At 38.9% G+C, this 12,051-nt stretch overlaps 2 protein-coding genes across 6 annotated transcripts in view; one reads left to right on the top strand and one right to left on the bottom strand.

Moving 5' to 3' along the window:
• The window catches only part of LOC119738071 (L-fucose kinase-like), a 29,675-nt gene extending 28,253 nt beyond the window's left edge, over positions 1-1,422 (top strand). For both annotated transcript variants that reach the window (XM_038212797.1, XM_038212798.1), the window contains exon 27: positions 784-1,422. In XM_038212797.1, coding sequence (XP_038068725.1) covers positions 784-855 — 72 coding nt within the window. In that variant the 3' untranslated portion in view covers positions 856-1,422. The remainder of the gene's footprint in view (positions 1-783) is intronic.
• Positions 1,423-2,526: 1,104 nt separating this feature from the next.
• LOC119738227 (solute carrier family 46 member 3-like) lies at positions 2,527-11,756 on the bottom strand. Of its 4 annotated transcripts, XM_038213014.1 has the most exons (7): positions 9,548-9,674; positions 8,393-8,513; positions 7,208-8,235; positions 6,078-6,212; positions 5,344-5,427; positions 4,141-4,300; positions 2,527-3,488 (listed from the first exon to the last, which is right to left on the bottom strand). In XM_038213014.1, exons 3-7 carry the CDS (start codon positions 8,181-8,183, stop codon positions 3,335-3,337), a joined length of 1,509 nt encoding a protein of 502 aa, XP_038068942.1. In that variant the 5' UTR covers positions 8,184-8,235; positions 8,393-8,513; positions 9,548-9,674; the 3' UTR covers positions 2,527-3,334. The 4 variants fall into 4 exon arrangements, with proteins under 4 accessions (XP_038068942.1, XP_038068940.1, XP_038068943.1 ...); XM_038213012.1 differs by lacking the exons at positions 8,393-8,513; positions 9,548-9,674 and adding an exon at positions 11,594-11,756; XM_038213015.1 differs by lacking the exons at positions 8,393-8,513; positions 9,548-9,674 and adding an exon at positions 10,993-11,054.
• Between the last annotated feature and the right edge of the window lie 295 nt (positions 11,757-12,051).

Raw genomic sequence — 12,051 nt, 5'->3', positions numbered from 1 at the left:
AATTATTACAAAAAAATAATTAATCATGAAATCTCTAGACTATTGGGATATATATCGGTAACGCGCGTTATGGTAACTCGCATTACAGTTTTTCCACCTGTCTTTGGTACAAGTTTAAAAATATAAGAAATTTAATTAAACAATTTTTTTTAACATATATATGAACCTTTCTCTCTGCATTTAAGACAGAAACTCAACATAATACTTGTATTTTGTATCCATGCATTTTAAAATCCGTAATTTTGGTCCCCAAAAACCCCATTTTTTTTTATCCCCCCCCCAAAAAATGACGGTATTTAATCATACTGGCATCATTCACATGAAAGGTCTTGTTGTCTCCTTTAATTCGATACCACATTTGAGTTGTTATGCTTGTAGTTCCAAAAATGTCATAAACATTGCACATTTTAGTTGGTCCACTTTTGCGTGGAATTGTCCAAAGGAAAATCTCAGATAATCAAACCCAGGATTCAGAGCCGCTTTACAGAAATGGAAGCTACCAATCAGATATTCAAATGTAACTTACAAATTGCATATGGGTCATTCTACAAATGTGGGGCCTGCTTTTTTGTGTTTCTGTTACATCTGACATCTATGATTTTATGATTCTGATGCACTCCTCAATGCAGTCGTCCTCCAAGAGTGATTATGAATAGCAAACTACCTACCCAACAAATAAAAAAATTATTTGAAGTCATTCAAATTTACTTTGGACCCTAACTTTATAGAATGACGCACATTGGTGTAGCGTTGATGGATTTCACTTGTTGGTTTGATTTGCAGGGTGTTGAAGACTTCACAGTGCACAGCGTTCAGCTAGACCAAGCTGGAATTGAGGTGGAGGTGGAGGACTAACATGATTGGTCCGTTGTCTCAGAAAAATCAGCCAATCACAAGCAAGTGCCATCTCCATGCAAGCCACATGCGCTTCCTGTGTGTTTTTACTGCCGTACATTGTCTAAAGCAAGCAGATGCTCTTTAGCAAAAATGCGTGGAAGGCAAAATCTGTCTTTGTGTGGTGCTGGGCGCTCAGCGACAGCGGTGATCATTTCTCTCTCGTCATCATGAAAGGGAATAATATGCAACATTTGCTTTTGCTGTAATATTCAGGAATGGATGGATTTGGGGGTTAGAATTTTATAGCAAATATTGTTACACTGACTTGTTTGCAGTTTTGTGTTCAAAGATGCTGGAAAAAACCAAGAAAAAGATGCTGTTCTTGTAGTCTGGTTCCCTAACCCTACTTCAGATGAAACAGAGCAATATATAGATGTCGGGAGAAAATAAGGTCATGGGACCAGTCTAGCTGGCTTGTACCCATTCATGGGTGTGTAATCGATCGCAAACAAAATGCGGACTAACTAAATATGGTAAATTGGGAGCAGTGTTTGAAAAAAGCATGTTTTTTTTCCCAACGCTGGTCAGCCAACCAGTGTTGGAAATTGATACAAAAATACCTCTTTTCTTGAAAATGTCAGCACACCAGGTGCCATGATGTTACAGGATGCTTTTGACTGTCATTCACTAATAGTCCAGTAAGGTATTTCGTAATAATTTGGTAGTTTTGTTTTTTGATGTTTGCAAATGTTGTGTATTCCCTTTGAAGGAGTTCTTGTACATTGAGTCTATAGTCACACACCGTCTTCCAGCAATTTGCAAAGGTGCATGACAGAAATAGGATTTCTAGCAATAGTATTATTAATTTAATGGCATATAGGATCATTTGCATTTATCCAAAAAGTAACCTACACATGTACGTAATACCCCTTGAAATTAGTGTGTCTGGCCTACTCTCATTTAGAAGAAATCAATAAATGTGGGTGATTCAACATTTTTTTGGCGTCGGGGTGATATAAATCAAATTAGGTTTTGCCCTTCACCGACATTTTTAAACACTGTATACTCAAGTGCGTTACTTCCCGAGTGAAAGTTGGAAAAAAATCACTCGGGTGGGACTCGAACCCACAACCTCCTGCTTTCTAGTGCAGATGTCTTACCACTCGACCACCGAGCTAACAGGATCAGTTGGCTGGTTCGAATCTGATGTACATAGCAGTGGGTACCGCATAAACTATTATAAGATGGAATTTTTTGTGTCGGGGTGAAATAAATCAAATTATAAATCAAATGATCAGTCAATTGACTGAATTTTGGAAATGAAGAGTGCTTTTGACAAAATCGTGTTTCGTAATCGAAAGGTTGTGCGTGATTTTTCACAGTTTTCTCCAAAAGTGTAATATCCACCGAGCTGAAACTTCAACAGGTTAGGTTTTGAACATTCTTTTGGGGATTTTTAGCGGTATTATTATTATTATTGGAAAAGAACAAAATGCATGAAAAGCAAATGATCCTATGTGCATGCAGCTCTGTATGTATATATTTGCACTTACTGTTCACAGGGTAGAAAACAATTAAATTATTCATTTGAATTAAATTTCCGAAGTTTCATTTAGAGCTGGAAGTGGGGAAAAAACATTTAGTAGATGTAAGGTGTATTAATCTTTTTTTTTTTTACTTGTGTTGTAGAATTGGGGGTAGGGGAGAGGTGTTTCTTTTTAGATCAGGAAGTTATTGTTCTCATAAATTATGTTTCCAAAGAAAACACCAATATTAAGATATTTGAATGGATTTACTGTGGTTTCCAGTAGACTGTACGAAATGTAGATTTTTTTTTATTTGTAGGTTTTCTTGCCAAAATAGTTTTAAGGAGTAGAGAAGGTTATTTAAATCAGTTTAAAAATATACTTGTTAATTAGGTTATAAGTGAAACTTATACATAAATGAATAATATATGTCTATTTTAAATACAAGCAATAAATGTATTAATATGTATCAAGTCATACTGTTAAAATACCCTTTTTCCCCAAATGTTTTTCTTGAATTTTCTCCTGTAAGCCTTTAAGTCATCAAATAGTACTGTACACTGGTAGGTTGTCTTTACTTTAGTGCAGTAAATTACAAATGAAAATAGCAACAACCAAATTTTGTTTCATAATCCAAGAAAATTTATAAAACCAATTTCCTATTGGATATTAAAGTAAACATATTTGAGGAAATATTGCTGTGATCTGGACTCTTAGAAATAGTCATTCTGTGTCAAGGAATAGTTCAAACTGGGATTGGTAAGACTAAGGAACAGAAATAAAACTGTTATTTTATTGTCAAGACAAGTGTTTATTAAAAAATTGTCGGTGTTTGGTAAAATATCAACAGCATATTTATTGCAGATGGTTCTCTGTAGAGGTTTAGAAAAGCCAAAAGATTTTTTTTTTTGGTAGCCAAAGTATCGAATACCAATGATTGTTCACCGTAAAAAGAAAAAAACTTGGATATTTCAGTCTAATTTCTTGTCATCTGCAGAAGATTCAACTAAATTGAAATTGTCTTCTTTGCTACCCGGAGTTTGTGCATCGTCTCGGCTTTGGTCGTTTTCAGCTATCGCAGCATCAGGGTGAAAACCCTCTTTGGGCTCCGCAACGTGCACCACTCTGTATAAATGGGAAAGAGGTTGAAATGAAAAAAAAATACACGAAATGTCACATTGAGTTCAATACATCAAGATATGGAAGAAAAAAAATCATAACAAATCTTCACAGTTGCGATTTGAAGGCCTATGCCCAAAATTTCGACACACATTCTTCAATCCACAATTTGTGCCTGCTCTTAAACTGTATTTTCCACAGGCATTAAAATTGACGTTTTCGTTTTTTAAAAATAGCATTTGAAGTAAATTGAATAACGATTTCAACAATTCCAGAAGATCGCATCGGATTTGTTAAAAGGTGTATCAAAAGTTGAATGTGTATCAAAAGTTGAATGCACTATATGTGAGAAAAAGCAAAATTAGTTTAAAAGGGGGAAATTAACAACGCTGAAAGGTTATATAATAACAATTAAAAAAAGACTCAAAGTTTTTCTGAAAATCTGATCTTGATAAGATTTTGAGCCATCTTAATGGTTTTGAGGTATCTAAAAATACATTTCATCCTCTTTTGCACATTTCATCTAAAACATTGGAATTTAACTGTCTTCTGCCTTATCAAGTATCTATAAACTACACTACTTTATAAGTATCTTTGATCACAAATATTTGGAACCCACCAATATAAAAATAAAATTCAGAAAATTTATGGAACTTACATCGTTGGTATGATTACACTTCCGCTGAGTACCATCATGACGTAAAACATGACGACAGCGTGGCCGGACCGTACGGCCAGGGAGTAGACGTAGCTCTGAACGATCAGCGAAGAGGCCGATGTCAGGGCGAAGACCAGTGTATGCACTGAAAATAATGCCCCTATTAACGGAAGAATCAAATTATATTGAGCTTATAGAACAGGCACATCTGTTGTACAAGCCACGCGTGGTAGAATGTTCAAGGTAGGGCCGTCTTGAATTATGCTAGGTAGACCTACATCATTGTTACATAAACGTATAGACAAACATCAATTTGCAGACCCCTTCTGTGTAAAACAAAACCTACGACAAAACATCCACTTCCATGACGAATCATTTTGTTTTCGGTATAACATCGTCAAGAATAAACGACGAAGTGATTTCAAAAATCTCTGGTCTAACTTCATTCCGTGAATAGTACACATACCGCATTTTGTTACGATCAGGAAAATCTTATCTTTATAGTCCGTCAGAAATGACAATAAACCCTAGCCCGATTGTCAATCGCAAATCAAGATTGCATCTTATGAAGCTGTTCTTTTCGCGAATATTAAAGAACTCAAGTTTTGCATTTGTTTTTTTTTTAGAAATGCTGTTGTGGTTTGTCTTTTACTTCTTAAAGGTACATAGAGATCATTTGTTTTTGGTGCAGTTAGACGAAACAAAATTGCACATTATATTTAGAAGAGTGCATTCATTAAAACTAACTTGTTCAATTTTCAGCTCAGTGGATGTATACATTTTGGGAAAACAGAGAAAACGTACACTGCAAAAAGTGCAGTGTTAAATTTACACCATTGGTATCTATATAGGACCATCTGGTGTTAAATTTTACTGGTGTTGTCCTATATAGATACCAAATGGTGTTAAATTAACACTACAGTTTTTGCAGTGTACATACACACAATAATTTTTCGGGTATATCGTAACTGGATTCCGTTTGCGCACGTAAAAAGTGCCCGCCGGTACACTTCCTTTAACCACTTTCAATGGTTGTTGTCTTCCGAATGATACCATTTCAGGTGGAATAATTGCACAGGGTATCTGTTACAAATCCTCTGCTCACTTTGAGCAAGGATTTTCTCAATTAAATCGGTAGGTACATGTATATCCGTTTCCGGGTAATTGCAAATCCTACGTGCCTTTAATTCATGTTTTACTTACCGTGACTCTTCGTAGCCACGAGCCTCGTAAGTAGAGCGATATACACCGGTTGAGAAATACCAAAGAAAATACCAGCAAAGGAGGCTGAAACAAAAACCACACAGATCATGATTACTCTGACAAAAAATGACAACCAAAAACTAAGCGGATCTAAATGATATTTTTCTTGTCACGAATCTTAATATCTTAAATTCAGAACATCGAAATATAACCCGGTGCTTAAGCTATTTTGTTCGGTAGGAACTAGCAGGTTTTTGGTATCACAACAAAATTTTAGGTTTGGTAGTTAAAAATATATATAAACGACACCAAAATTGAAGTTTAAGATTTGTACATGAAAGTTACCGTTAAATGCCAATGCATTGAGCCGAAAAACTGCTTTATTACGCTAAAACTATAATTACCATTTTGGTACATGGCCCAAAAAACAAAACTGTAAAATATATATGCCTAACAAAAGTTTTGGTAAAGCAAAATTATCGTAAGAAGTTCGGTAAGGACAGGATATGAAAACGTAAGGCCAAAAACAATGGCCGAAAACTTTTTGGTATTAACATGTTTGGTTCTTGCCATTTCCTGATAGGCCTACATGGATAAACGACCCGTAGAGTATTAATCCGACGCCAGCAGTAACTGTCTTCATAACTATACTTTTGAACGAGTAAACTACTTTCCTGAAAAGACTCACCGAATACCTTTATAAGCACACATTTGCACCCTTTCGCATCGCTTACCTCCGTATATCAGCATAGCATTAGTCTCGGCCACAGCCGTAAGTAGATACTCCGCTATTCCGCACAGGATACTCAAATATATCACCCAGTAGTCGGAAACAAATAGTTCCATGAACCAAACAATGATGGGGGCCACTTGGGAGAGAGAAAAAAACCCAGATTAGTCAACATTTCAATTTACCCTATGCTCTAATATAATTAAACAACTCGACCGGTCCGTTATAAGCCCCGCCCCTTAATGCTGTGACCAATCATTGTCGTAAGAGACGCCATACGCGCGCGCGCACCACTGATTACTAGCGCCCATTGGATAAACGCTCGAGGTGCGTTAACTTCCGGTTCCATAATGGTACACCGTGTGAAGTATGCATGGTTGAATTGAGATGACGTCACACTAACGAACCGGATTTAGCCCGGTTCATACTTCATGCGAAAGCGAAAGCGAACGCGAATCTGTGACGTCATGGCAAGTATTCGCGCTGCGAATTCGCAAAAGTTGAACACATTTCAACTCAGGCGAATGTCGCAGCGAACGTTTCATGACGTCAAATTCGCTTCGCATTCGCATGAACCGGGCTTTAAGCAACCACAATTACTATACGACATGAAGTCCGACATCATAAGCCCGGTTCATACTTCATGCTAATGCGAACGCGAAGCGAATTTGACGTCATGAAACATTCGCTGCGAAATTCGCCCGAGTTGAAATGTGTTCAACTTTTGCGAATTTGCAGCGCGAATACTTGCCATGACGTCACAGATTCGCGTTCGCTTTCGCTTTCGCATGAAGTATGAACCTGGCTTGACGCGTGCAGTGGGAGCACGCAGGGTCATTGGAGAGGCGCATGTGATGTTACCCACGTGACCAGTGAGCGGGACTTAATGAAATGGTCTAACAGCAATCACATATTAAGAATTACATGTATCTGCAGATAATTGAAGACAAAGGTCACATGGACACAAACAAGCATATTGGATTAATTAAGTTTCGAATCACGTGATATCAATATCTATACCAACGAAATCGGAAAATACCCCAGATTCACTCAAATGCATCGTTAATTTGATATAACAATTCAGGCCTAGGTCTTCTCTTAATGATGATAAGAGTTTGAAATTAGAATACTCACATATTGCATTTGGTCCTCCGTATATGAATGCAAACACTCCGACCAATGTAGGCGTCCAACAGAAAGGCTCTCCTAGACCGTAGAGAGTGACCGTGTTCTGAAACCCATGCAAGTTGAAGCTGACCACGGCATAACAGGCCAAAATGACTATAAGTCTCCACCGGCGACCTCCCGTAGCTTCCACGAATAGATCCCGGACACTTCGAGTGATCCCCTTCATGAGATCGACGGGATGTACCGGTTGTTTCTTCACCGATTCACGGATGATGTTCGGCGGTAACATCCAGAGGAGAGCCAGCAGTGCGAAGCAGGTGACGATCAGGTAGACGATGGTGAACGAACCCAAAGCACCCAGCAGACTGTTCAAGATCAGCGGGGCTACATACACGACCGTGTACTGAATACCGTAGATTGTTGTTATTGCCACGCCCCTTTGTTTGGGAGAAACTATTTCTGTCACATACAGCATGCTGACTGAATGCAGAAGAACAAATCCGCCCGAGATGCCGAACACCGCACAGCCAATGAGAGCGTAGTAAACGGAGAGGTCGAAGAAAGATACCACCAGGAAACCAAGGGCCATGATTAGCGGACCCAGACATCTTAGGATTAATATGGGCCGGCGGCCGGTGAAATCAGAGGCAGCCACGAGAGGAAGACCGGTCAAAACCGGAATCAGGTCAGTCAGGAAGCTTTGGTAGGTCGAAAACAGAGCTGTTTCTGACTGGATTTCGTTCAGTTCCTGGCTCACGTTGCTAGTCGCGCACCCGTTGCCTCCCACAGGGAGGGTGAAATTGCGCTGGCGGGCAAACGCAGAGCGCGCAAACTGGACTCCCAGCGTTGCCATGACAGTTTCATCGGCAATGAAGACCAGAATTTGGAGGACGAGGAAGAGCGCAATGGAGACCCAAGTAGGTCTGCCTTTGACGCCATCTTTGAGAAGGGGCGTCCCCTCTGGTGAGGGTGACATAGGCATTTCCAGTCCTGGGTTGTTATAGGCTTGTGAAGGGCCGGTAGTTGCGTTAAATCTGAAACAAGAAGACATACTCACTTTCAATCCACCCAGTGGCGTACCTAGGGGGGGGGGGGGGGGGGGGGGCAGGGCCCCCACAAGAATGTCTATGGCACCCGGACGGTGCCCAACATGTACAAATCTTGAATTGAACAGAAATATATAAAACTTGCCTTTAGTGCCCCCTTGAACAAGTACTGTGCATCCGCCGAGTACCCCTGGAAGTTTCGCCCTAGTTACGCCACTGAATCCATCGAATTAGGCCCACTCAGTTGTACTCGGTCAAAAACAGCACTGTACGGTTATTTTAGAAATTTTTTATTTCAGTCGAAATCTTCAAGTTTTGTCAAATTTTGAAGAAAAAAGAGAGTGTTATTACTGTAAAAGGTTATCAACTAATTCTGTTTTCCTCAACGTGAATGGTTCGTTGGTGTTGAATGCGGTAGTCTGACGCCTAGCCCCATAAATGTGGCCTATTTACTGGACTGCCTCCGTAAACATAGGCCACACATCCACATTTAGGCTTACTTTTTACGGTTTTTTTGCTTTAGAAGCATTTTCACCCTCTATATAGGCTAATCAGAAAGTGCTGCCTTTTTCAGATGTCCATTTTTCGTGAAATTTCCAGATACATTTGCACACGTTTGCGTATCAAAATTTCAACATGAAATTTCACAAAAAATAAACATCTGAAAAAGGCAGCACTTCCTGATTAGCCTATAAAGAGGGTGAGAATGCTTCTAAAGCAAAAAAAAATCTACAAAGTAAGCCTAAATGTGAAAATCAGAATTTGGCAAAGTCGACACGTTTTTTGTACATGTGGATGTGTGGCCTATGTTTACGGAGGCAGTATAGGCCACATTTATGGGGCTATCTGACGCCATACTTTCTCCATGCACTCGATCATGGTGGTCAGCTAGTCATTAAAAACACGACCAGTATACTTCGGACTAAATTTCTGATTTTGCTAGAATATACTTCTTGTGCATTTTCACGACTACCCCAAAAGCATATACTATTCGCAGATCACAACCACCAAACCAAAGTAGCATCAGGATACTTTCTGTTGATTCAGTTTGCAGTAGGCCTACTGCATGGGTACTGAATGAAACCTGTTGACGAACACTGAGATGTTTCCATCGCCAGCCGGCGAACGAAACCTGCATGGTTGTACTCGCATTTGGTACTAAAAATACCGTGCAAATAAATTACAATTATATACGTCCTACTGTCTTATGGCATGTATGGTAGCTTATCTGGTGGAGCTCTCCACCTACATAATATTGTCAAGAACACACAGAATTAAAGCAAAGAACTCTCTTTCTTACCGACTTCACAGCAGCATTTTTGCGTTTTATTCCGGCACATACAACTCTTCGTGTAAATACATGTAGTACTGATGACGGGTACATACACGCCACAAGGATTTCGTCTCCCATTGTATAGTGTACGATACCTCGGTCGCGTATTATGGCAAAGTTACGCATGGCAGCGCACTCCATGTGCCTTTTGTCATTTTGCACATGTATTATTATACACAGAATCATGGCCTCCAGCTTGCAACAAAACGGTAACGGGGAAATGATCATTGGTGCACATTAAGGCCACAGGAGAGACTGAATGAGTTTTGCTCGCAAATGCTCGGTAACAATTATTCTCCAAAATGTTCCTACTGAAAAAAAAGGTTTCGTACTGCAAAATTGTGCTTGGCTCTTTATATTTGGCGTTATGGTTTATTTATTTATTTATTTCATTTACCGGGATATTACAAACAGCGAATCATAGACAAAATTGTTGCTGCATTTTGTTCAGTAGCGGCTATATACACGCTAATAGTAATATAAACCCACATGATGCTGCAAAGCCATTAAAATTATTCACTGCATCCGGAGGAATAATAGGAAGGATGGCCAATATCAAATTACCATAATTGAACATTCATACATTTATAAAAGGGGTTGTAGCTCCTTTGGACATAATTTTTTATCAGCAAACTCAATAGCCTACTCGAAAAAAATTGAAGAATCTCCTTACCTTTTTTTCAAAAAGGCCGCCACAAAAACTACTTATTGTGCTTTTTAATCGGCCTTACCTGCCTTTCAAAACTCCTGATAACTGGAAGTTCTTGCCGCGGATGACAAACTTACCAACGGCTCTCACTTTTGGGTAACTTGAGGCTAATAAACGCCAATTCGTGCAACTGCTCTACTGAAGTAAACAGTGATCCACACTTTTGAGATGTCACAATATTCCTTGGGTATGTCGCACATAAGTGGTTTTATTCAAGTTAATGCGGGATATAGCTTTTGATTATTTCAAGATAGCATTTCTAATTATTACAAGATATCTTTAAAACATTTAGACAATTTAATTATGTAAGCCCTTGAGGGTTATTTTGAGATCTTGAAATCCAATTCAAATATGTTTCCAAGATATCTAAATGTTTTCTAGATATCTCTAAATGTTTTCAAAATATCTCTAAATGTTTTTAAGATATCTCTAAATGATTTTAAGATATCTTGTAATTATTTAAAGATATCTCTTCAATGTATTTCAAGATATCTCTTCAATGTATTTCAAGATATTTTGAAATGCTTTTATTTATTTGGACATCGTTGATTGCGATAAGGATGCATCGTTGATTGTGAATAAAATAATGTCACTTATGCGCGCAATATCCGGGAACACACCTACTTCTAAATAAGCTTTTTACCACTGGAATTAAAAAAAAAAACACCATAGGGCAGGTTCCTTACTCTATGAAAAAACCTACCCCTCACTGATACACAAACACGCAGGTTCCAGTCATTTCTTCTGTACGTGGGCACCAGACAGCCATATGTGTGAGTGTACTATGATTCATTTCCCATCTGACGATGTATGAAACTAATGAATATCAACAGCTGTTCTACAAACTAGGCCGGTCTTTTCAAATGACATTGAACTCGTATAGAATTGCAAACATGTCATATTTATGCCCCCACCCTCCTGTACGGCCATCCAACAGTACAGAGCGATTACATACAGCTGCCATCGTTGAGGTGTGTTTTATGTGAATTCATTAACAATGAATGCACAAAACATCTACTAGCTCATGCGTATCCCTGTTGAACAAAAGGGAAAGAATGTCGCAACCTGACACCACTGTTTTCCTCAAAAATCATCTCAACGAAGGTCGGTCATGGCAAAAAATGATGATAAGACATGAATCTGGGACTGAGAAATATCTCCAATTTTGATAGGAAATACTTACAAATTTGTCTTGACTCTCCTTAGACTTTGTACACAACCCCGGAAGTGGCGTCTGGTTGCAACATTCTTTCCAACAAAAGCACACGCCTCAAAAGATTGGGCAGTGCAAACGATCTACGTACATTTTAATCATGGAGGAAGAGTTTAAGTCTATGTAGAGAATCGTTGCACATGAACGCGTACGGTCAAGGCCGTATAAACCAGCTATCGATCACACGCGTTGGTAATTCTTTGCAAACAATAGCCTCTATACAAACATGATATTCAATAAACGTTCATGCATTATTTGCTTTTTATCAAAGGCATCAATACATTAGCCCTATAGCAACGCCAGTTACCGAACGCACCATTGGTCGAAATGGATAGGGCTAGGCGCTTACGTGTAATTTGTAAATCAAATACCCGAAAATCATCACAGGCGGGTATCTGGGTACCCGGTGGTTTCGAAATCTGAGAGCGAGAACTGGAACTGTCCAAACAACCACAATACCCAGAAAATTAGGCTTTCAAGACCTGAGTGCCCAACATATCAATCCCACTCAAGAATTATTACGAGTGAGAAAACCCCCTAATTTTTAAA

The sequence above is a fragment of the Patiria miniata genome, unplaced genomic scaffold (assembly GCF_015706575.1).
Source record: "Patiria miniata isolate m_02_andy unplaced genomic scaffold, ASM1570657v1 HiC_scaffold_3, whole genome shotgun sequence".
Lineage (NCBI taxonomy): Eukaryota > Metazoa > Echinodermata > Asteroidea > Valvatida > Asterinidae > Patiria > Patiria miniata.
Note: the sequence above shows the minus strand (reverse complement) of the source record. Positions and strands in the feature narration are given on the sequence as shown.